The sequence below is a fragment of the Entelurus aequoreus genome, linkage group LG09 (genome assembly GCF_033978785.1).
Source record: "Entelurus aequoreus isolate RoL-2023_Sb linkage group LG09, RoL_Eaeq_v1.1, whole genome shotgun sequence".
Classification (NCBI taxonomy): domain Eukaryota; kingdom Metazoa; phylum Chordata; class Actinopteri; order Syngnathiformes; family Syngnathidae; genus Entelurus; species Entelurus aequoreus.
The window spans coordinates 58,532,825-58,559,451 of NC_084739.1; the positions used below are offsets into that span (position 1 = coordinate 58,532,825).

At 40.5% G+C, this 26,627-nt stretch overlaps 1 protein-coding gene across 1 annotated transcript in view; it reads right to left on the reverse strand.

Annotated features, from left to right (window-relative positions):
* piezo1 (piezo type mechanosensitive ion channel component 1 (Er blood group)) overlaps positions 1–26,627 on the reverse strand; it is a 200,316-nt gene that overhangs the window by 128,847 nt on the left and 44,842 nt on the right. The window contains exons 2-5 of the mRNA XM_062059009.1: positions 24,021–24,116; positions 19,898–20,063; positions 8,100–8,241; positions 5,298–5,502 (exon numbers count right to left, since the gene is read on the reverse strand). Of these exons, the coding sequence (XP_061914993.1) occupies positions 5,298–5,502; positions 8,100–8,241; positions 19,898–20,063; positions 24,021–24,116 (609 nt within the window). The remainder of the gene's footprint in view (positions 1–5,297; positions 5,503–8,099; positions 8,242–19,897; positions 20,064–24,020; positions 24,117–26,627) is intronic.

Genomic DNA, 26,627 nt, shown 5'->3' on the forward strand with positions numbered 1-26,627 from the left:
AGGGGTGTCCAAACTACGGCCCGTGGGCCATGTGCGGGCCGCCAGCATCTGCAGGGCATTTTTTACAATTTTTTTAATAGTAAAAAAGTTATTCCACTACACATGTATCCTCCTCTTCAGGCCAATGTGGGTACTGATAGTCAATGACAGTGTGTGTTATATTAATGGTAATGGAGCATTGCATCAACTTATATGTAGCAATCCAAACAACCGTTCCTGCCCAAAGCACGATTAAATTAAAAAAAACAACACATCAAGTCAACATAAACGTGCCACGCAATTCACCTGCCCATTGAATTGAGTGGATATTGTAAAAATAAGCACCAAACCCAATGCATGCAAAATTACAAAGCAACCATCCATTTTCTACTACAAAGCATGATGGGTATAATGCAAAATAATTTAAATCCTACATCTTTTATTGGCAGTATGTACGATCATAGTACGCGTGTGGGCCTGTATGACAGAGTGTATTGGTGATTTCACACAAAAATTCGGCTTTATCGTGGGTTGTAATGTGTTTTTACATACATATGTTTGGCAAACTTCCCTCTTAAATTTAGTGTTAAATTAATATGCAGACTTAAATCATTGCTAACACCAATCAACTTTATCAGCACACACGCACTCTCACAGTTGAGCACACTGAGTTGTCTTAAAATTGTTACTACAAGCTACTGCAATTTTCTTTATACTGTTATGTAGTTAGTGTAGTGGATGTCCCTTATGGGCATCCGTAGTTGTGTATGCATGTTCGGAGCATGCGCAGTTGGTTCAGTAGAGTCTACACCACTGAAGTGGACAGCCGTGTGTGTGTCACTGATTTCTACATGGTGTCAGAAACGTCAAAACAACCGCGCCAAGTTATTAAATGTGTCAGAGAAAACACATAAAGACATACCGACGGCGAAAGGTAGTGTTTTTTGTTTTATTAGTACGAGTGAAGTTAGTTCCCAAGTTAGCTATCACAATGAGTGAAGGCAATACACCGGCGCTTCCCGCCCATGGAAACAACTTTCAAGTTAGCCCGCCAGAAAAGTTTGACTGGGTAGACGGGAAGAAATGGCCGAGATGGAGCAAAAGATTCGAGAGGTATCGAGTGGCGTCAGGACTGGACAAGAAATGGGAGAGGATGCGGAGAACATTTTGGATGCTTCTCAATTGACATTGGATCAGAAACAGAACAATGCTGCGGTGATAAAAAGTTTTGGTGATTATTTTGTTGGGAGACACAATGTCATATTCGAGCGCGCACAGTTTAATGTACGGAAACAGGAGCCTGGTAAGTTGGCAGATAGCTTTATAACAACAATACATAAACTGGCTGAACACTGTAACTTTGGAGTGCTTCGGGAGGAGTTAATACATGACCGCATAGTAGTAGGGATAAGGAATATCGCTCTGTCTGAAAAATTACAATTTGATGCTGATTTAACCTTACAAAAAGCCTTAAGCCAGGTTAAACAGTCAGAGGCGGTTAAATGGTAAATGGTAAATGGGTCGTACTTGTATAGCGCTTTTCTACCTTTTTTTAAGGAACTCAAAGCGCTTTGACACTATTTTCCACATTCACCCATTCACACACACACATTCACACACTGATGGCGGGAGCTGCCATGAACGGCGCTAACCAGGCCCAGCAGGAGCAAGGGTGAAGTGTCTTGCTCAAGGACACAACGGATGTGACTAGGATGGTAGAAGGTGGGGATTGAACCAGTAACCCTCAGATTGCTGGCACGGCCACTCTCCCAACTTCCCCTGTTAAACAGCAACAGGCTGTGATGCGGGGTGAGTTTCCACAGGCAGAAGAGAAGAGAGGTTGATGCTATCTCACGTCCATTCAGAAGACAGGAAATGCAGGGACACAAACAGCACGGCCAGGCGAGATCGAGACAAACGGAGACTGTAAGTAGTTCAGAGAGATGTCAGAAATGTGGAAGGGGCCCCCATAATTGGAAGGAGTGCCCAGCTAACAATGCGGAATGCAGGAAGTGCCGCAAACGAGGACATTTTGCCGCTGTGTGTCGTTCCATGCAGCCTGTGCATGAAGTACAGGACAAACTACAACAGGATACCTTCTTTATGGGGGAGGTAAGAGGGCAAAACTCAGGCTGGCACACAGACATTGGACTTAATGGAGAGGTAATCTCCTTCAAAATTGACACAGGTGCAGCGGTCACCGCGATCCCCATCAATCTGTATAGATACAGCAGAGATGGCCCCTTGATGCAAACAACCAAGAGACTATATGGCCCTAATAACACTGTACTACAAGTCACTGGGCAGGTAACATGTCAGCTTAAGAGTAAAAATGGAACAGTCACCCAGCCCGTGTTCGTGGTGGACTCATTGGTCAGACCCCTACTGGTCCTCCCAGCCTTAGAGGCCCTGCGGCTGGTGGAGCGAGTAGATGAAGTAGAGGATCCAGGGGAAACATTTAAAAACAGGTTTCCCACGGTGTTTGCTGGTCTAGGTAGGCTCGACGGGGATAACAGCATTCGATTGAAGGAGTATGCGAGGCCCTATGCACTCACTACACTACGCAGGGTGCCGATTCCTCTGACAGAGAAAGTAAAGGAAGAGTTAGAGAGGATGGAAAACATGGGGGTCATTTCGAGGGTACAAAGGCCAACAGCGTGGTGTGCAGGCATGGTGCCCGTAGTTAAACCAAATGGGAAAATCTGAATCTGCGTGGATCTGACCAGATTTAATGAGGCAGTATGTAGGGAGAGGCACATGTTGCCATCAGTAGAGCAGTCACTGGCACAGTTAGACGGAGCAAAGGTATTCACCAAGCTGGATGCCCGGTCTGGTTTTTGGCAGATTCCCTTGGCAGAAGAAAGCAGAGAACTTACATTTGTAACCCCCTATGGCCGCTTTTGTTTCAATGTCCTACCAAATGAAATCAGCTCAGGGCCAGAACACTTTCAACGCCGCATGTCGCAGCTCTTAGAAGGACTGACAGGGGTTGTTTGTCATGCTGACGACATATTGGTGTGTGGGGTGGACCGGGAACAGCATGATGTGAGGCTGACAGCGGTGCTCTCCAGAAAAATGTGCATTCGCACAGCCAGAGTTAGTGTTTGTGGGACACAAAATCAGAGGCGAGGGCATTGCACCAGACCCTGAGAAAGTCAGAGCTATCACAGACATGCCTACTCCACAAAATGTAGCAGATGTGAGAAGGTTTCTAGGCATGGATATCTCCCTCAAAACAAACAGCTACAGTGATCAGGAAGGCCGACACGCCACGCTCCTACGTGGTCGACACTGGAGCAGAGGAGGTGAGGAGAAACAGGGCTCACCTTCAGGCTCTCCCTGAGCCACAGCTCCAGCCACAGTCGGCTCAACAAGAGCCACCAACCCCACAAAAGGAACACAGAACAGAGAGGGAAGCAACACCAGGTACACCAATCAGAGAGCAGGTAACCCAGACACCAAAAGCAAGAGATGCTCCAAGACGGCAGGTAAAGCCACCGGGGTGGCTTAAAGACTATGTCTCGTGAAAGGACAGAACATAACGAAACGCACCTTGTGTAATGTTGAAGCCTAAAAAGGCAATTACTGTTTGATTGTAAGTTTGTTTTGTTTTGTTTTTTTCTTTCTCAGGGAGAAATGAGGATGGTAAGGAATTTGTTATGCAATTCTCATACATAATGCCTTCATAGGGTGTTAGGTTGATTAATTATAAATTGTGATGCTTACTTATAAATACATTGCAATGATTGTTCAATCCTTGTTGTACATTGGAGAAGGGGAGGTGTAGTGGATGTCCCTTAAGGGCATCCGTAGTTGTGTATGTATGTTCGGAGCATGCGCAGTTGGTTCAGTAAAGTCTACACCACTGAAGTAGACAGCCATGTGTGTGTGTCACTGATTTCTACAGTTAGTGTAGGGATTTAGATGATTTAGATTTATTCAAATGCTTTATCTAATTATACATACATATATACAGTATGTATATCTACTTATACATACATTTATATGTATATCCAATTATACATACATACATACAGTACATCATCATCATCATCAGCCATTGTCAGTCCACTGCTGGACGAAAGCCTCAGCATGTTTCTGCCATAGTGAACGATCTCTAGCTGCTCCCTGCCACTGCACTGTTCCCCAATATTTGTCTATCTCATCTCGCCATCTCACTCTTGGTCTTCCTCTATTTCTGCTCCCATCCATGGGTCTCCATGATGTCATTAGGGAAGTCCATCTATTATCTGTTCTACTGATATGTCCAGCCCACTTCCACTTACTGAATTTGATAGTTCTCATAATGTCTTGGACTTGCGTTTGTTTTCTCACCCATTCATTTGTTTTTCTGTCTTTATATGTGATTCCGAGCATATTTCTTTCCATGTTGTGTTGTGCTGCTGCTATTTTCTTTTCCATTTTATTTGACAATGCCCAGGTTTCAGCTCCATATGTCATGGTTGGTAACACGCATTGATTAAAGACCTTTCTTTTTAGGCTTAACGGTATTTCTCCTCTCATGATGTTGCTCAGTTTTCCATATTGGCACCAGCCCAATCTGATTCTCCTCCCTATCTCCTGTTCTTGACTCTTTTCTTTCAGGCTAAATCTCTGCCCCAGATAGATATATTCATTAACTTCATCAATTTCATTTCCATTAACAGTCACAGGTCCATGAGGTACAATGGAATTTGCCATAACTTTTGTTTTTTTCATATTCATTTTCAATCCACAACATTTGCTGGCATTTGCAAGGTCTTTAAGCATATCTTCCACTTCACTGATTTGCTCTCCCAAGACAACAATGTCATCTGCAAATCTCAGATGATTAAATTTGTCTCCGTTGATATCAACTCCTTTATCCTCCCACTCCAGAGAGCGAAATATGCCTTCCAAACAAGCTGTAAACAGTTTAGGCGAAATTGTATCGCCTTGTCGGACACCCTTCTTTATGTGGATTTTCTCGCTTGGTTTGTGCAGCGTAACTGTGGTAGTGCAGTTTGTGTAGATGTCCTTGAGTAAGTTAATGTACTTATGATGAATTCCTTGATCTTGCAGAGCTTTTAGAACCGACTGTGTCTCCACCGAATCAAATGCTTTTTCATAGTCTGTGAAGGCCATACAAAGTGGTTTGTTGTATTCTTGGCATTTTTCTTTGATCTGATTCAATGTATGAATATGGTCCATGGTAGAAAAACCACATACAGTACATACATATATATATATACATACACAAACATTTGGACATTATAAAAAGTTTGGACACCCCTGGGTTAGCATCTTGTTACAAGTGTGATGTCTTATGCAGGTCCTACCAGCCAAAGCAAGCAGGCTAATGGCAAAAATTCTTCCCAGGTCCAGCAGCATTTTACGGACTTCAGCTTTTAGACGCTCAGCCAGCTGCTTGGCTAAGGATGTAGTTGAAAACTCCTGAATGTGGTCACCATGAAATGACCCAACTTCATCCTCATCCTCCGACTCTTCTTTTTCGTCTTCATCTTCTGTTGCATCATCATCTATCTGAGTTTTAAAGAGGGACGAGAAGAATGCGGTTTAATATTGTCTTGTGTGTATGACTAAAAAATATGGTTGGTCTCATCTGTAGCCTCATATTTTAACCTAACTCAGCATATACGGGCAAACGTTCCATTGTCTGAGAAAGTGTCTCCTATATGGTCACTAGGGATGAGCATTGTTTCCATTTTAAGCAATACTTGTGCCAAATCGGTATTTCAAAAACAGTGCCGTCGCTTAAACCATGTCTGAACCCGTACTTAAAAATAGAAAACCTGCAAATTGTTGTAAAAAATAAATAAATAAATAACCTTAAATTTAAAAACTTCAAGTATATAAATTAAATGACAACTAAGAAGTACATTCAAAAATAATTAATACAATCAAAAACAAATAATTATTAAAGAAATACCGAACATAAAAAAAATACTTTTGTGTAGTAATGCTGATGCTCATAATTCCGGGGGTTTGTGAATGCAACCTTGCTCAGTGTAACCCTCATTAGTGCATCATGAGTAAGTGCTGTCTTGTAGTTGTGGCTAATTGCTAACGCTGTGGCTGTGTTATGAGGGATGCTGTTGGCGTGTTAAGGTCAGCAATAAAATCTAAAAAGAGCGTCAGACATTGCCTACGTCGGGACATTACAGTACTTACAAGACAAACTGTAGTAGACTTACCAGTAGGTTGGAACACTGGTATATTTTTCTTTATAAGGCCATTCTGTATAACTTGCCTTCTTACTTAAGTTCCTTCTTAGTTCCAAAAGTCATCACCAGAAGTATTTTTTTAATCAAGGGTCAAATTATATACCTCATTACTCTGACTAGGACTATCTTTGGTGAAACTGCTTTGAAAAGATTTGCACCCTCATCCTGGTGTAAACTACAGAGTTATCTTAAAGGGGAACTGCACTTTTTTGGGTGGAAATTTTGCTTATCGTTTACAATCATTATGAGACAAGAAGACAAAAGTTTAGGTTTTTTTTGCATTCTAACATAAAAATCGGTTCATTCTAGGTGGCTACAGCAATGCAGCTAATGGTAGCAATCAATTCCACCTCTAAATCACTTTAAAACGCATTCAAAAACCGTCAACAATACCTCATTTATGTTACATAACCTGTATAATAACCAAGCTGTCGCGACATTGTTATTGTAAGAGCGAACACTGAGGAACTATTTTTCTACCGTAGTAACACATCGGCGTGCTTCGGTATTAGCCGTAAAAGCTAGCTCCGGCAAGAGATAAGTTAGCTTCTACAACAACACGAAACGTGTTTGAGTTAGTAATGCACAACACTGCAATACAACACCAATTTGGACTGAAAATCATGAACAATCATATTACAGTATCTGTAAAGTTTTAGCCCACATTTCATGTTTTGTTTGTACACAGCTGAGCTAGCCAGTGTACGCATTGCATGCTGCGCGAATCATGATCGTTATTAAAATGATTCACTTGGCCCAGCTGGCCGCGGATGTTTCTTGTTGATTTTAGGTAAACAATCCATTTATGTCGAAATAACTTGTCTTCAAGTTCCATATTTATAGCGTCAAAATCGCTTTCACCCCACTCTCCTGGCATCCGTCTGCTCCAACGTCTCACTCCTCCTTTGTGCTCGCTTCTATAAGCAGCAGTATATTCAGCTTCAAAAACATAAGGTTGTGAATCCTTATTTGTCCAAAAATAGTCGTCTTTGTTGTCTGTTACCAAGTCTGCCATGACTAGAACACACACTCGTGTTTGATTCCGGAAGTAGGAACACACATGTTGCCAGAAGTCAGACGTGCGCTGTTATGGAAACAGAAATAAATGCACGGAATAAATCAGTCCCGGAAATTAATAAAATGATCAAAATACAGTAATTATTGTACATATATTACATATTGTTATGAGCGTGTCTGTTACTACATTACATATAGACTTGCAGTGTGTATATAAAACGCTGATGGAGGGTTTTGAAATTGTTTTAAAGGGGTTTGAAGGCTACAACGGTGACTCCGATTTCCTGCATCGCTCAAGCGTTTTTTTATCATCTTTAAAATGGGAAAAAAAAGACTTTTATGTTCTTGTCCCTCATAATGATTGTGAACGGTAAGTAACATTCCTAAAAAAGTGAGGATCCCTCTAAATTGGCTTAGCTGCCAAATATGGGGCAGTTTAAAACTACAATTAATGTATTTGAATACCATATACAAATCCTCTGTCTGAACGCTGATGATGATTATGATACAGTATATTGATGTGATTTACAACTGTAATTGTGTCTGGTTTATGTTTGTTTTTATTTGTATTCTCTGACAGTTTTATGTCTATTTTGTGTAATATGTATTTGTGCTGCTATCTTGGCCACCTTTTTTATTGACTTTGATTAAGAATCTTTCTATTGCTTTCTGTTATGAGCGTTTGTGAAAGGTAATTGTAGAGAAAGCAATTCCAATACTGTTAGCGATGCAAGTTTATATCAGTGTAGCTTTTATTGTCCCGATCCCTGCCGACCCGCACGTGCACATGAACACCCTGAAGTAGCAGTCGATAAGCGATCACATTACAGTCCCAGAAAAGCTCAGCTACTCGGAGATAAAAACATTATATAAACTTACTGTTGTAATGTTGGGCGCAGCCAGCATTACTCTGTTTGTCACAAGTTTTCTGCACAGGATAATGGTTAACAAAGCAACCACACACACCACCAGGTCTGGACATAAAAGGCGCAAGATATTCCAAGGATCCTCCAATGGAAGCCTACAGTACAGAAAACACATTCATACATTCATATAGTATACTCAATGGTTTCAGTTCAATGTTTATGAAATTAAATATCCATGTACAGTGGGACTCGCTTATGTCGACACCCCTTGGACTATCTGTCTGATGTTAGCATGTAACATGAGTTTCTTACCTTCTGGTACCTGCTGATGTGTATTTGGGATCTGCATAAGTCCTGAAAATGTGCACGCATCCATTGTAGTCCGTGCAGACACCATAGTCGATAAGCTTCTTCTTTTTCTCGATTTATATTCTTGTTATGCGGCATTCATCCTCAGCTGTTGCCATTTCTAATATAAAGTAGCATAAAGTTATAACTTATATCTTAAAGTTAAAGTTAAAGTACCAATGATTGTCACACACACACAAGGTGTGGTGAAATTTGTCCTCTGCATTTGACCCATCCCCTTGATCACCCCCTGGGAGGTGAGGGGAGCAGTGGGCAGCAGCATAGCCGCGCCCGGGAATCATTTTTCGTGATTTAACCCCCAATTCCAACCCTTGATGCTGAGTGCCAAGCAGGGAGGTAATGGGTCCCATTTTTATAGTCTTTGGTATGACCCGGCCGGGATTTTAACTCACAACCTACCGATCTCAGGGCGGACACTCTAACCACTATATCTGTCAGCAAACTTGCTATGGAAGCGCTAAAAACTCCTGGTGTAGTAAGTTTACATAATTCACCCACGGAACTTTAGTCATTAGAGAGTTCCGGTCGGACGGTTTTTCACGGGACACATTTCCGGCGTTGTTGTTGCACTAGTGAGCCACCGATGATGCTGCTCTGTTATTGATTTAAGTAAAGTCTGAAAGTCATTAAAAAAGTTAGCTCCATCTTTTGACACTACTCCTGTCCTTGCACGCTACACCGCTACAACAAAGATGACGGGGAGAAGACGCTGTCGAAAGTGAGCCACGTAAATAATACCTCTCACAAAACGGCGCATTCTGAAGCGACTGTCAGAAAACGACTTGAAGATGTCTGTAAAACATAATCGTCTCGCTAGACGAATGTCACCGAACGACTAAATTTGGGTTCAATTGTAGTGAGAGAAAAGTTGCATTATTTCCTGCAACCAGATTTTCTCTTAGTCATTATCAGGGTTTCCGCGGGGCATTAAAAAACATTAAAAGTATTAAGCAAAAATTAAGGCTTAGCATGGCATTAAAACACAATTACTGTGATTTAAGGCATTAAAACATTGTACAATTGTCTAACTTGGCTAATCTTCTCCGTGGTTCAGAAAATGTTGACTTTGAAGTGGTTGAAGAACAGGGGGGCTGAGCCCCCAGGAAGTTCCTGTGATGCAAAAATGTTTTGCACTTGCAAGATCTTTTCGCTCACAACTTTTTGGCACTGTATTAGAATTCCACAACACTGAATACATCTAAATGGTTGAAAGTGGAAGTGTAAGAAAGCTTCAGTCATATTTAGTAAGCATGAGATGGCCCAAACACATAAGGACAGTGTTGTTGCATGGAAAAGCTAGCAGGCAACTGGCAAACAGGGAAACGTTGCACAGATGCTAGCAGTGTAAACCAACTTGCACAGCACTGCAGAGTTGACCTCAAAACTGAGGAGATTCTGGTGGAAAGTAACGGAGGCTGGATGTCCACCCAAATAAATATATGTTGTCTCTGCACAACCTCTTTGATTCAGAATTTTTGCACTTGCAAGATTTTTTTGCTGACAACTTATTGTTACTGTATTGGAATTACACAGCAAATACTGAATATATTGTTAGTTTCCTGTTATTACTGTAATGGTAATTTAAGGCATTTAGACCAAAGGGGTCAAATTCAAGGCCCACAGACCACACTTGGCCAATAGGGATGGGTGATATGGACTTTCACAATTACTTACCATTTATGGTGAAAATGATAAAAAATGAAGATAAAAAAAACCACCTATAGAATTCCACCTTTTTGACTATGAATCTGTCAGGGCATCCAGTCTTCAGAGCTCTCAAAACACTGCTTTAAAAAAAACACTAAGGCTAATAAACTACAACAATTAAGTTTAAGTAGCACAATTCTATTGCAAAGCTGTAGTAGTGTGCTTTGCTTATCATACAGAGTGGAAATTATTTTTCTGTCAGCAATATTATAGACATTATTATTATTATTATGAGTTTTATATAACAAATCAATCAGATAGTGTTATGATGAGACTTCAGTGTGAACTCTGCAGCGCGCCGGTCGCATAATGGCGAATAAAGATAAAGCTTATGATATCTATTATTGCTGTATATTATTCACCAAAATAGACAGATATAAAATAAGTAGTTGACAAATTAGTAAAAACAGGTGAAAATAATGTTTTAGGAACTCACCCTTATTAAGTTAAAGTTAAAGTGCCAATGATTGTCACACACACACTAGGTGTGGCGAAATTATTCTCTGCTTTCTAAGGTCATGTTACCTATAAACTAAACAAAGGGGATGCTAATCCACCCTTTTTTTCCCCAAATAAGAATCATTAGGAGAACCGTTAAGAAACGCAATCGTTAAACAGAATCGAAAGTGGAATCGGAACCGGAAAAATCTTATCAATTCCTAACCCTATACAAATGCGTTTTCTACGGGTACTCTGGCTTTCTCCTATGTTACAAAAAATATGCATGTTAGGTTAGTTAGAGACTCTAAAGTGTCTATAGGTATGAATGTGAGTGTGAATGGTTGTTTTTTTTTATATAAGGTGTGTGTAACTCGAAATCGTATTGTATCAGAGGCCAAAAAATCAGATCGGGATCAGAATACAAAAATGTTGATTTGGGACATCCCTAATTAATATCATTATTTTTGTTTATTACAGTAAGACATGATGTAATTTATTGTGAATGACAGAATGTGATTTGATGTAAAGGACGGAAGTGAGTGTTTGGTGTTGGAGAGCTTGACGAATGTAATGCATGATGGTAAGAGAAGCCGGATGTCTAAGGGGTTGTTCTCTCTTTTTAAATTGCTGTTTCATTTAATTATTGTATTTAGTCTTTTAAAAACTGTAATGTATATTTATTTCATGTGGTCTGTGACCAGTGTGACTTAGTTAAGAGTTAATTCAGCTATATTTCAGGTAAGGCTGCAGCTAACGATTATTTTTCTATCGATTAATCTATAGATTATTTTTTCGATTAATCGGTTAATCTATAGATTATTTTTTCGATTAATCTATAGATTATTTTTTCCTTTTGCCGATTATTTTTTTATTCAAAATGAAGATGAAAAAATGAATGTAGGCCCGTTTTTTCAAAAGGCATGGCTTTTATTTACCAAAAAAAAGAAGTATGGCCACTCAGTCAACATTGACAACAACATGACTAAATATTCTGTAACAATGTAAACATTTAAAACTTTTAACATTTAACAAAATTAAAAGTAGCTTATTTGCTTTTTAATGTGCAAATATAAAAGTCAACATCCAGTGCAAATCTTAATATTCTGCAATAGTATAAGCATTTCAAAAGTAAAAGTATTGCTTATTTTGCTTTAAAATGTGCAAAAATAAAGATAAACATCCAATACAAAAAAGTGCAAAACGAAATATTCTGTAACAACAGTGTAAACATTTCAACAAAAGTGAAAGTATTGCTTATTTGCTAAAATGTGCAAAAATAAAGATAAACATCCAATACAAAAAAGTGCCAATCTAAATATTCTGGAGCACTGTAAACATTAAATATTGCTTTTAAAATGTGCAAAATAAACATCCAGTCCAACACAGTACACAATAACCAATTCTACTCATTCCAGTGAGTGACTAACAGTTGTAATGAAGAAAGGTTAGCATGTGTACATGTTTGGTTCTTTTCTTGTTTATAATATTCCCAGCAGCTGAAAATAGGCGCTCAGAAGGGGTCGATGTGGCTGGAACTGAGAGCTAATTAGCCTTCACCTCAAGCCAGGATTGCGAGTGAGCTGAGCTGCAGTTTAAGTTTCTAGAAGGTCAACGGGCTCATAGTGATGTTACTAGTAGTTGACTGGGAGGTGTTTATTATCATTTGGGGAGAGTCCGCTGCCTGATGCTCACCTGCTAAACACCTATCTGCTCCACCCTGAAGCGCTGACTACATGCGCTCTGAATACGCACTGCTGATTGGCTGATAATGCTTCGTGTGTACCAATCAGATGGTTGTGTGGGTGGGACAATGTTGCGTGTGTACCAATCAGATGGTTGTGTGGGTGGGACAATGCTGCGTGTGTACCAATCAGATGGTTGTGTGGGTGGGACAATGCTGCGTGCTGAGACAGAGGCAGACGGAGCAAAGCAGCTTGTTAAGACTTTAGCTTTAGCTTAGAAACTCGTTCGGTACACCCCCGTACCGAACCGAAAGCCCCGTACCGAAGCGGTTCAATACAAAACACGTACCGTTACACCCCTAGCAGATACAAATGACACATTCATGTTTTTGTGTAATGATGACAACGTATGCTCGCGCGGACGATTGACTAGTTGATGGTTTTCTTTTCAAATGTTCGTTCATAGCCGTTGTGCTGCTATGATAGGCCATTTCCGCTCGACACAGTGTGCATACAACAACATTATTAGGCCGTTTATTGAAATACTCCCACACTTTTGACCACTTTTGGCATGCTTTTCCCCCCTCGCTCGCACCGCTCGCATCGTCTTCTTTGATCGTCTGCTTTGCGCTCCGCCATGACGGTAGTGTGACGTCATTATGCGACGCGTCGACGCACAAAAACGGCGTCGACGTATTTACGTAACCGATGACGTCGACTACGTCGACGCGTCGTTTCAGCCTTAATTTCAGGTAAAAGATATCGACTTACTGTACATCAATGTCTAGGAATGGAATTTGTTCGTAACCTGGGGACCACCTGTAGTTTGTCATGCATTATTTTGTTTCGCCAAACAATATCTGAGACGGTCCACGAAATCTGGGGCAAACTTTTGGAGGCATATGAAAACCTAGGTACCAGTGTATAATAACGCGGGAGACCAGGGGCCGTACTTATCAAGCTTCTTAGAATTACTCCTAAGAAGTCTGCTAAGAGTTGACTTAAGAGTAAATAAATTCTTCGCTGAAAGCTGCACTTAAAAGTTAGTTATCAAGCGTCTTACTCACACTTTCAGCGAAGTGTAGGATTGAATCTTAAGTGTCACACTCAGAGCTGAATTACGACAATACTGTGTGCCGTAAACGGAATTTTAGGTGACGTCATTTCCTTTTTGTTGCACCTTTCCTGCTTCCTGCTCCCAGACCGTAATCAAAGAGGCAGGGGAGACACTTCTCCAGGATGTATGCTCGGGGCAACACCCTTCACTTTACCCGACAGTGGGTCTCCACAGCGGACGACTTTAGAGTGAATGATGAGTCCGGCGATTAGTTGCAAATCTTGCTTTATTGATTGCTTGCACACAGCCAATCCAACACAAAACAAACTAGTCCCCGCTCGCACTCACAATACCGCTCCCTCTCTCTCTCGCCCACACACTCACTGACGTCACTCACCTCACATGCTGTAACCTAGCGTATACGCTACACTCATAACATTTTCTTTCCAATTCATTAATTAGGCAACTAATTTGAAACTGGTGTGGGTGGCTCTATATATACTAGTCCACTGCAGCCACATGCAGAAATCAACAAGGAATGGAAAATTATTAAATCTGTGACAAAAATAATACCTGCTCTGTCTAAACCAGGGGTCACCAACGCGGTGCCCGCGGGCACCAGGTCGCCCGTAAGGACCAGATGAGTCGCCCGCGGGCCTGTTCTAAAAAATAAATAAATAAATAAATAAATAAAAAATGTTTTTTTTTTTTTTTTTTTAATTAAATCTACATAGAAAAAACACAAGATACACTTTCAATCAGTGCATCAACCCAAACAACCTCCCCCATGCACACTCATCCACACCCACTCACACAAAAGGGGTTATTTCTTTCTGCTACCAATATTCTGGTTCCCACAACATAGACAACACATCTGCAAGGGACACAGTCCCTGAAGCACACATGATTGTATAGGCTGCTGGTCCACTAACATTTTCATTAATTAATATTTTTTATGTAATTATTTTTATATTGTTTTACTTTCTTTTTTATCCAAGAAAATGTTTTTTATTTATTTATCTTATTTTATTTTATTTTTAAAAAAAGGGCCTTATCTTCAACAGACCAGGGGCCGTACTTATCAAGCTTCTTAGAGTGCCATTTTACACTTAAGTCCTGAAAATTTGCGAAATTTAGTCCTACTCTCAAACTTAAGAATAAAAGCTTTTTATCAACGTTCTTAAGTCTAAGAATCACTCCTACTCTCCACGATATTTAAGAGACCTTCAGAGGTGTCTTAAGTGGTTAGGAGTTGCCAGCAGGGGATGGTACTGAGGCGAGAGACATGCGCGAACGTTCATCTTTGTTTGATGACGAGCAGCTGATCAAACGGTATCGTTTAGACAGAGCAGGTATTATTTTTGTCACAGATTTAATAATTTTCGATGCCTTGTTGATTTCTGCATGTGGCTGCAGTGGACTAGTATATATAGAGCCACCCACACCAGTTTCAAATTAGTTGCCTAATTAATGAATTGGAAAGAAAATGTTATGAGAGTAGCGTATGTGTGTGGCACACACATACGCTAGGTTACAGCATGTGAGGTGAGTGACGTCAGTGAGTGTGTGGGCGAGAGAAGAGAGGGAGCGGTATTGTGAGTGCGAGCGGGGACTAGTTTGTTTTGTGTTGGATTGGCTGTGTGCAAGCAATCAATAAAGCAAGATTTGCAACTAATCGCCGGACTCATCATTCACTCTAAAGTCGTCCGCTGTGGAGACCCACTGCCGGGTAAAGTGAAGGGTGTTGCCCCGAGCCTCTTTGTTATGGTCTGGGAGCAGGAAGCAGGAAAGGTGCAACAAAAAGGAAACATTTATTTTTGATTCATTGCCAATATTGTTTGTTTGTTTTGTATTATTTTGTAGTTTATTGTCAAAATATACACTCCCATTGTCCACTTAAATATTTCTAAGATATTTCTTTATTCTTAGACAAGGGATTCCCTTCCGTGATTGGTCATTTCTATGGACACAGAAATGACGTCACCTAAAATTCCGTTTACGGCACATAGTAATGTCATAATTCAGCTCTGAGTGTGACACTTAAGATTCAGTCCTACACTTCGCTGAAAGTGTGAGTAAGACGCTTGATAACTAACTTTTAAGTGCAGCTTTCAGCGAAGAATTTATTTACTCTTAAGTCAACTCTTAGCAGACTTCTTAGGAGTAATTCTAAGAAGCTTGATAAGTACGGACCCAGGTTGTCAATGAAATTAGATTTGTTTAAAGGGTTTTTTAAACCAGGCCCAGTCCAGATAATGTCCAAGTCGGACTCAGCAACACACACCTTCATTCATGTACACAGAAAAAAATTAGGGAACACAACAGATTGCATATAATTTATAAACAAAATTACATTTTCTAAATAATTTTGTTTATAAATTATATAAATGTACAGTCCAGATTATGTCCAGGTCACTCAAATCAGGGAACACAACAACAGATATCATATAATCTATAAACATAATTATACTTTCAAAATAAGCCTTTGAGGACTTCTCATCTTTTTTTAAATGTTTTTTGGCATCATTATTGTTTTCAACCATGTAACTTTCTAAAGTTAGAAAATACTGAATAAATGTTTTAAAGAAAGTAATACTAAGTGAATATCTGTTTTTGGCCTTAAAAATAAACATTTTACCGAGTACTATAATTAAATTGACTAAATAATGATTGTCAATGAACTCTCCTAAAATAACAGAAACCACATTAAGCTTCATAAACAAACCAATCCTTAAACACATGTTTTCAACTTCCACCCAAAACAAAGACACAATATGACAATACCAAAACAAATGCAGGGTGGATTCAGGCTCCTGACAACAAAATCGGCAATCATCTGACTCTGTCATATTCCATAATTTTAACATTTTCCCTGTGGGTAAGAAGTTCATGGCATCCCATGGCAACGGGCAGTCAAAAAAGTCCTCCCATTTTCCATTTGTGTTGTATGAGGCAGCCTTCAAAGATTTCTTTATTAAATAGAAATTATATATTTTTCTTTTTATTTTAGTTCCTTTTTGCCAACTAGAATTTCTTATTAGAGGTTTACAAACTAATAATTTAGTAGTTCCATAATTGAGTTGAGTTTGAGTTTATTTATTATAATTAATTATTTGTTTCCATCTTTTCCCAATTACTCCAGTTAGTTGATAAAATGAAAAGCTTGAGCAAGCATCACCATACATAGCTCTAAGTTCATCATACTTCATAATTTTACCATTCTCATTGATAATATCATTGACAAAAATGATTCCTCTTTCAAACATATTTTTCCAAAAGAAAGGCTTTCCATCTATTACAATATTAGAGTTCATCCATATTAACTGCTGCAAAATATCGTCTCTTTTTTCTGGCACATAAAATTGAAAACACCACTATGGGTTGATTGTTTCTATTATGAACCCCGCCATGTTTCCCAGCAGACTCTCTGGGAGGGGATCACTTGTAAAAAAGGATACAATTTCTTTTGATACAGTATATGTTTTTTGTCCAACAGGACATTTGTGTACCACTCAATGTTTAAATACATCTTTGGAACAATTGATGCTTTTAAAGACAGACACATAGCTTCAAGGTTGAGAAGTTTCAGGCCCCCATATTCATACTCTTTGTACAAAACCTTTCTTTTAATCTTTTCTGGTTTGCCGTTCCAGACAAAATCGAAGACCCTCCGCTCATAAATCTTAAAAAAGTTTTGTGATGGAGCCGGTAATGACAAAAACAAATAAATAAATTGAGGAATAATTAACGAGTTGGCAATAGACATTTTACTATACAAGGTTAGGGATTTCCCTTTCCATAATTGCATAATTTTGTCCAGCTTTCCTAGTCGATTATCATAATTTACTGAGCCTAGATCTTCCAGATTTTCTGGGACAACAACACCAAGTATGTTAACTGGTCCATCTGTCCACAAAACAGGCACTTTGCATTCCATTCGAAAGGACGTTCCCTTTAGATTTCCGATCCTTAACATTTTACATTTATCATAATTAAGCTTAAGGCCAGATTGCTGTGAAAATATGTCCAAAAGATTAAGAAGGTTCCGCAAACAATGAGGAAAAATCTTATCTTTGTGAATCAGCCTTTTCTGACATGAACTTCATCAAGAACAAACACAGAACACGCCTCACTGATGCACATCTGCAAGACTCACTCAGAGTTGCAGTGTCAAGTTACACATCAGAGTACAACACACTAGTTAACAGCATGCAAAGCCAGGCTTCCCACTAACTGACAAAGAAACAGATAACAGATTTGGTGTCCAGTTCAAAGTGTGACATGATTTAAAAATTGGAGAGTTTACTTTTGTATTTTACATGAGTTATTATTTGTACAAACATGGTGCAAAGTAATTCATGATTTGTTAAAAAATGTTAGTGGCTAGCTAGTTAAAATGGGATATTGTGATTTCACAAGACTGTCTTAGAAGTGATCATTTGAAAATGTTCAATTTGAAAAATGTGCACTTAGAGAAAATATAAAAATAAAGTGTTGCATGTTGATATTTATCTGTTTCTATATATATTTATTGTGAGAAATCATTAAGATGATCAGTGTTTCCACAAAGATAAATATCATTAATTATTAATAATAACAGAGTTAAAGGTAAATTGAGCAAATTGGCTACTTCTGGCAATTTATTTAAGTGTGTATCTAACTGGTAGCCCTTCGCATTAATCAGTACCCAAGAAGTATCCCTTGGTTTCAAAAAGGTTGGTGACCCCTGGCCTAGATCTTCCAGTGCCATCCCCTGCTGGCAACTCCTAACCACTTAAGACACCTCTGAAGGTCTCTTAAATATCGTGGAGAGTAGGAGTGATTCTTAGACTTAAGAACGTTGATAAAAAGCTTTTATTCTTAAGTTTGAGAGTAGGACTAAATTTCTCAAATTTTCAGGACTTAAGTGTAAAATGGCACTCTAAGAAGCTTGATAAGTACGGCCCCAGGACTTGATAAGTTGTTCGGGGAGCATAGACATGTTAGCAATAAGCGGGACAGACTTAAAGGGGTCATATCCTGATTTTTTTTTTTACATTTAAAACATTTCCTTGTGGTCTAAAAAAATTTAATGGTGGTTCTTCTGTGAAAAATTTGCTTAGATTTTGTTTTACAACCCTATTTTCAAGCCACTTTTTTGTTCTGGATTTAAGGCGGAGTTGTTAGATACAAATGAACCCCTCCTCACCACGCCCCTTCACGCTGAGTGAGCCTTCACCCCCGCCCGACAGAAATGTTTTGTCGATTAAAACTCTTGCTTTTATTGTGCACGATTGACATCGTTGACAGCCACCAGACATCTGTTTTGACTGACTTTCACCACAAAACATGAAATAGCAAGACCAGCGGCCTTGTCTGCACCAAGGAAGGAGACAAAGACGCGGGCGGACAATAGAGAGGAATGAAGCCCGGCTGACGTACAGGTCTGGAACTATACTCTGGCTAAGGTTAAACTTCTACCGTGTCTGTAACTTTGTCATGCTAGATCGTGGACATATACAAGTGTATATTGACAATAAAAGGCTATTTTTCTATATCATGTAAATAACTTTGCTGCACAGCTGTTTAAAGTTATAAACATAGAGCCAACGATACAGTAAGCTACGCTACAAGCTACATCGCGAACGCAATAACGGATTATATTACTTAATCATCTATTGTCAAACACAGTAAGCCCTCATCCAATTAAAAGTAATTTTTTTTAAAAATCATTATTTTTCCTCAGGACTGTGACACTATTGTCTTACATTAGAAGGCTAAGCTAGCTACACAACAAATCGAACTAACATTGCGAACGTATCAGTCACACATTTCTAACCTATTGTTATTACTTACCGTTTCATTGTCTCCTCCATTGCCATAAATAGTAGACACCGAGTCCGCCATTAAAAATAGCTTCTTTATACTGCTGCAAGGTTTGTGAAGCAGGAATCTTGAAAGTGGTTTGCTTTGCACACACAAAGAGATACTTCTTCCGAGTTGAAGACACATTACCATGAAATAAAAAAGTTAACTAGTCACTTTTTCCTTCTTCAGATGAGACTGGAGGTTTGAATAGTGTCCTTTGTTGGGTAATACAACCCATAACAAAGCATTATCGTTCTTCGGGTCGTATCTTGGGCACGTAATCGTGCGGTCTGGAAATGCTGCTACTTAAAATAAAAATGTTGGACGCGGGCTAAGCAGTTTAAGTACATGTATATCATATATGGATAATCCGCTGACAGTGTTCCCAATTTGTGACATCACCAATTGTGCACATTCCAAACAGCTCGTTTGGTAGAAGTAAAAAGGAAGGCAAGATTTTTTGTAATAAATATCTCCGCAATTCCTCCACGCTTTGATTTCAAATTTTCGGGACCTATGCAGATCCCAAAATGTACAACAGCAGGTACCAGTAGGTAAGAAAAGTTGATTTTGCATGATAGGGCCCCTTTAATTGCGGTCCACTGTACTTAACTTTCTTCCTGTTAATGCCATGTAACAACTGTTTATTTGTGTATCCATAGAAGTGTAATAGGAAAAACAATATTTATACTGATAATGCTGGCATACCTGGACAGTCCTATATGGCTGGTTATGATCTCCACTTGTGAACAGTTATCACCAATGGCAATGTTTAGAAGAGGATAGGTGTATAACACTGTCTGGAAGCAGATGTGGCCCAGTACAAAAAATAGACTGGTACAGAATACTGCTCTGATGAAATGTCCTGTGTGACCTAAAACAAAAACAACAGAAAAACATGAGTGAAATGGAAGATCAAGGATGTATCATTTGCATAGACATGAACACAATTAGGTAAGAAAATGCTCCTGGTATGGCTCTTGCACGTGCTCATAGACTAAGCTTCCAAGGTTCTCGAGTCAGACTTCTCTGTCTGGAGTTGACTGTTCTATCTGAACTTGTGGGTGTAAAGTCTGTCCGATTTTACCCAAAAGTCCAACGCCATTTTAGTTTATTGAAGACAAAATTGTCAATAGGTGTGAATGGTTGTCTGTTAATGTTATTATGTTCCCTGTGATTGGGAGCCAGCCAGTCCAGAGTTTAACCCTGCCTCTCATAACGACTATTCATTAAGATAGTTGATTATTTGTTGACTATCAGAATAGTCGTTAGCTGGTTTTGTTCTCGAACATTTTCAAGTGCATCGATAGGAGAAAAAAAGAAGCAGATTTTTTAAAGAACGTAGCCAAGGAAATAAATGCCAGCTTAATTCAGACTTCCAAACGAAATACAAATTAAATGAAAGAGAATGAAGCAGGTACTGTATATTACAACGCAAATAATAAAGCGTACACAAACCTCTTCATGCTGAATTTGTGCACTCCCAACTTATTAACAATAACTCTGTATTGCACACAACTGGCAAGATAGTTTAAAACAATAGCAACCTTCACCTGGGGCACGAACGGTCTTTTCTTTCAGATTTAAAACCCCTTTCATCGTTCTACAAAGCCTTATGAATGAACTCCGAGACCTTCGAAAGTCTTCACAGTAGCACCACTGCACAATGCACAAGCACTTAAGAAGGTATCAGGGGGCCATTCTACAGGATGTCGAAGGAAGTCACACGGCTTTTTAAAGGGGAACTACACTTTTTTGGAATTATGCTTATCATTCACAATCATTATGAAAGACAAGAACACATGTTTTTTTTTTTTTACGATTTTAAAGATGATAAAAAAGGCTTGCAAGATGCGGCTAATGGGAGTCACCTCCAGCAATGTTTTCAATACACGCTGCAAGTATATATATAATGTAGTAAGAGACACGTTCAAACTTCTGGCAACAAATGTGTGTTCTTACTTCTGGAAACAAAGTCGCGTCTGTGTTTTAATCATGGCAGACTTGGTAACAGACAACGAAGACGACTATTTTTGATTAAATGAAGATTCACAATCGTATCTTTTTGAGGCTGAATATACAGCGGATGAACTGCTACTTCTAGAAGCGAGCATGAAGAAGAGGGTGAAATGTTGAAGCAGACAGAAGCCAAGAGAGTGAGGTCGACGTGACACAAAGCAGCAAATGTGGAATTTGGAGACAAACTATTTCGACATAAATGGCGTGCAAATAAACCGGGACCAAACACACAACTGTCCATGTAGTTAGTAAAATTTTAATATCGATCATGGTACATGTAGCACGTCATGCGTGTCATTACAACTACATTACATACGCTGTCTGGCGAGCTGTGTACAAACAAAACATGGAATGCGGGCTAATACTTTACAGATACTGTAATATGATTATTCATGTTTTTCAAAACGACTTCCGGACGGCTTCGAAGCGATTCTGGACCACCATCCGCCGCCTCAGGAAGGGGAAGCAGTGCACTATCAACACCGTGTATGGTGAGGATGGTGTTCTGCTGACCTTGACTGCGGATGTTGTGGATCGGTGGAGGGAATATTTCGAAGACCTCCTCAATCCCACCAACACGTCTTCCTATGAGGAAGCAGTGCCTGGGGAATCTGTGGTGGGCTCTCCTATTTCTGGGGCTGAGGTTGCTGAGGTAGTTAAAAAGCTCCTCGGTGGCAAGGCCCCGGGGGTGGATGAGATCCGCCCGGAGTTCATTAAGGCTCTGGATGCTGTGGGGCTGTCTTGGTTGACAAGACTCTGCAGCATCGCGTAGACATCGTGGGCGGTACCTCTGGATTGGCAGACCGGGGTGGTGGTTCCTCTCTTTAAGAAGGGGAACCGGAGGGTGTGTTCTAACTATCGTGGGATCACACTCCTCAGCCTTCCCGGTAAGGTCTATTCAGGTGTGCTGGAGAGGAGGCTACGCCGGATAGTCGAACCTCGGATTCAGGAGGAACAGTGTGGTTTTCGTCCTGGTCGTGGAACTGTGGACCAGCTCTATACTCTCGGCAGGGTCCTTGAGGGTGCATGGGAGTTTGCCCAACCAGTCTACATGTGTTTTGTGGACTTGGAGAAGGCATTAGACAGTGTCCCTCGGGAAGTCCTGTGGGGAGTGCTCAGAGAGTATGGGGTATCGGACTGTCTGATTGTGGCGGTCCGCTCCCTGTATGATCAGTGCCAGAGTTTGGTCTGCATTGCCGGCAGTAAGTCGGACACGTTTCCAGTGAGGGTTGGACTCCGCCAAGGCTGCCCTTTGTCACCGATTCTGTTCATAACTTTTATGGACAGAATTTCTAGGCGCAGTCAAGGCGTTGAGGGGATCTGGTTTGGTGGCTGCAGGATTAGGTCTCTGCTTTTTGCAGATGATGTGGTCCTGATGGCTTCATCTGGCCAGGATCTTCAGCTCTCGCTGGATCGGTTCGCAGCTGAGTGTGAAGCGACTGGGATGAGAATCAGCACCTCCAAGTCCGAGTCCATGGTTCTCGCCCGGAAAAGGGTGGAGTGCCATCTCCGGGTTGCGGAGGAGACCCTGCCCCAAGTGGAGGAGTTCAAGTACCTTGGAGTCTTGTTCACGAGTGAGGGAAGAGTGGATCGTGAGATCGACAGGCGGATCGGTGCGGCGTCTTCAGTAATGCGGACGCTGTATCGATCCGTTGTGGTGAAGAAGGAGCTGAGCCGGAAGGCAAAGCTCTCAATTTACCGGTCGATCTACGTTCCCATCCTCACCTATGGTCATGAGCTTTGGGTTATGACCGAAAGGACAAGATCACGGGTACAAGCGGCCGAAATGAGTTTCCTCCGCCGGGTGGCGGGGCTCTCCCTTAGAGATAGGGTGAGAAGCTCTGCCATCCGGGGGGAGCTCAAAGTAAAGCCGATGCTCCTCCACATCGAGAGGAGCCAGTTGAGGTGGTTCGGGCATCTGGTCAGGATGCCACCCGAACGCCTCCCTAGGGAGGTGTTTAGGGCACGTCCGACCGGTAGGAGGCCACGGGTAAGACCCAGGACACGTTGGGAAGACTATGTCTCCCGGCTGGCCTGGGAACGCCTCGGGATCCCCCGGGAAGAGCTGGACGAAGTGGCTGGGGAGAGGGAAGTCTGGGTTTCCCTGCTTAGGCTGCTGCCCCCGCGACCCGACCTCGGATAAGCGGAAGAAGATGGATGGATGGATGGCATGTTTTTCAGTCAGTACAGCATTGTGTTGTGCATTACAAACTCAAACGTGTTGTGTGCTGACGTAGAAGCTAGCTGTTCTTTTGCTATGGTCAGCCTTACGGCTAATACTGAAGCACGCCAATGTGTTGCTACGATGGTTTTTGAATGCATTTCTAAAGTGATTTAGAGGTAGAATTGATTGCTCCAATTAGCTGCATTGCAAGTTACCGAGAACAAAAAGATTTTTATATGTTAGAATGCAAAACAAAAACCTTTGTCTTCTTATCGCTCATAATGATTGTGAACGAAAGGCAAAATTTTAAAAAAGTGCAGTTCCCCTTTAAGTAATTGTTTGCTGTAACCTTGACCAAACAGGCATTTAAAGTTTCTGCATATAAGAAAATTGTTGGTGTATTTTTGGGAAATTCTATTGTAAAATTTGTTCTAACACTACACTTAAAAAAAAGTTTGATAAAAAATAAATTAAATTAACAGATTTGATTAATCAAAAAGATTATCGATAGATTAATAGATCCAAGAAAAAAAAATTGTGCAGCGTTAAATGTAAACACTATGTTCTTTAACGTACATTGTTTAGTAGCATGTCTGAAACAAACCATAATATACCATATACCTCGAACTGACACATTAATGGTCTTACCTCTGATGGTGTGTTTGTTGGGACACAGAAACCATGGCAGCAACAGGAGGTACAAAACGTAAACCAGCGACAGCACGTTGTAGCGTAGTAGACAAGCTGCAAAGACATAAAACAGTTGAGTTACCCAATAATATAGCAAGTGTTTCCCCTACCATTATGTTGGGGGTGTGTCAGCATTCTGTTCCCTCAATCTACTTTGTAAAAAACAGATACCTTTTCCTACATGGTACCATATTGGTATATTGTTTGAGATCCTTGCTCAATCCATTCTATGCTGCAGTGTTACCCCACTGTTATATCAGGAGGGTAACCTGCCTGACTAATGGCACCTCACCACCCCCAGACCATCAAGTTAATTGTATAGGGTGTCCACAAACTCTCATTACTATTTAAAAAGGTTATCACAAAAGCAATTGATTATAAATGTTAAAAATTTTTTTTAAATAAGTTGTTACGAATGTAATTAATAATATATTGCACTTTAGTGCTCGTCTATGAATGTTTTCATTCATCCAGGTCATTGTAATCTCCAGGGCATCCAAGCGATTGCAACTGGACTGTTAGGTTAGTCTAAGAAGACGTTTAGCCTCTCGTCCGAGTAGTCATCAGTTCATGCTCATAGACTTAGATTGGTCAGATCTAGTCTTAGAGTGGTTAGATCCAGTCTAGCGGCTGAAACTATAGTTTCATTTGACATCACCTCCCTGTTAGCCCGTACTCCAACCCATGATGCACTAAAGACGGCGAGACAACGTCTACTAGGTGATACAGGATAGAGCCACACTAAACTCAGAACAGATTTATCTTTTGCTGGAACTTTGCCTTAAAACTACATTCTTTTAATTCATGGGAACGTTTTACCGACAATGACATGGTTGTGCCATGGGATCACCTTTATCCCCAATTGTAGCAAACCTTTACAAGGAGGACATGGAAAAGAGAGCTCTGAGCTCTATTAAGGGAACAGCACCGAGTCATTGGTACAGATATGTGAATGACACATGAAAATCAGAAACCAAGAAGTGCAAGCCATCCCCGAGCTCAGTGGACAAAAACATCAAGTTCACACGTGAGGATGTCAGTGATAGTATGTTGCCTTTTTTGGACTGTGATGTCCACATTGGAGAAAATAGGGGCCTCCATGTCAGGGTTTACCGAAAACCCCCACATACCGATCAATACCTACTTTTTGACTCACACCACCCACTGGAACACAAACTGGGCATTATCAGAACCCTACAACACAGCTGATAATGTTCCTACCAACCTACATGCCAAAGAGAAAGAGCATAGGCATTTGAGGGAAGCCCTCAAAACCTGTGGTCGTTTGTGGAAAGTGCATCCAGTTCCAGAGATAACAAGAACAGAGTGGATAAGAAGGAAAAAGGTGACAAGACAAACAATATTGTCATTCCTTATGTAACGGGGATTTCTGAGAAACTCAGAAGAGTTTTTAACCAACACAACATCTCTGTACACTTCAAACGAGGCAACACCCTGAGACAGAGTCTAGTACATCCTAAAGACCGGACACCCCACACCCACAAAAACAATCTTGTGTATGCTATACAGTTTAATGATGAATGCACTGATTCATATATTGGAGAAACAAAACAACCACTAAGCCAACGCATGGCACAGCATAGACGGGCAAACTGTTCAGGGAAAGACTCAGCTGTCTACCTGTACCTCAGGGAAAAACCGCACTCCTTTGAAATCATAAATGTACAGATTCTGAACAGGGAGGTACGAAAGAAGAGTGAGGAAAGCCATCTTTGTCAAGGCTGAAAAACCATCCCTGAACAGAGGGAACACCACCTATCTCCCACATACAACACAATCCGTTCAACCATTCCTAAAAGACTCTGCAATTTAGCCTTCAACAAATATCAGGAGTTAGAAACATTCTGGTCACCTTCAGAATGCCATTTTTGCCATTTGTTTACAACTGAATGGAATGCTAATGTGGGTAATTCTGACTATTTTGGACTGGTAATAGTCGATCCACAGCGATTGTTCTGCTACACAATACCTTAATTATATTGAGGGGAAATTACACTTCAACGACTGGTGATAGATTTGACAGTAGGATTGTTTGTTTGCATTTCAACTGTTGTTTTTCTCATTACAAAAGGTCAAAAGCATCCTTGCCCAGGCACACCCTCCTGGTTTTTGGAGTATAAATATCTAAGGTTTTGGCACCAGCCGCTAGACTAGATCTGACCAATTCTAAGTCTATGATCATGGACTGATGAAGCCTACTAAGATGAGCGGCAAAACATCTTCTAAGACAAACCAAATAGTCCAGTTGCGATCGATTGAATGCCTTGAGACACTTCAGTGCACATTTCGGTCACTATAGTACAAGGAGGTTTCTAAAATACTTTATCTCAAGTTGTATACAGGGCAAATCCTTGTTCTGTTTCCTCTTAGCCAAAACAAGTAAAACAAATAGTGCCCATATAAAGTTAAGTACCAATGATTGTCACACACACACTCTAGGTGTGGTGAAATGTGTCCTCTGCATTTGACCCATCCCCTTGTTCACCCCCTGGGAGGTGAGGGGAGCAGTGGGCAGTAGCGGTGCCGCGCCCAGGAATAATTTTT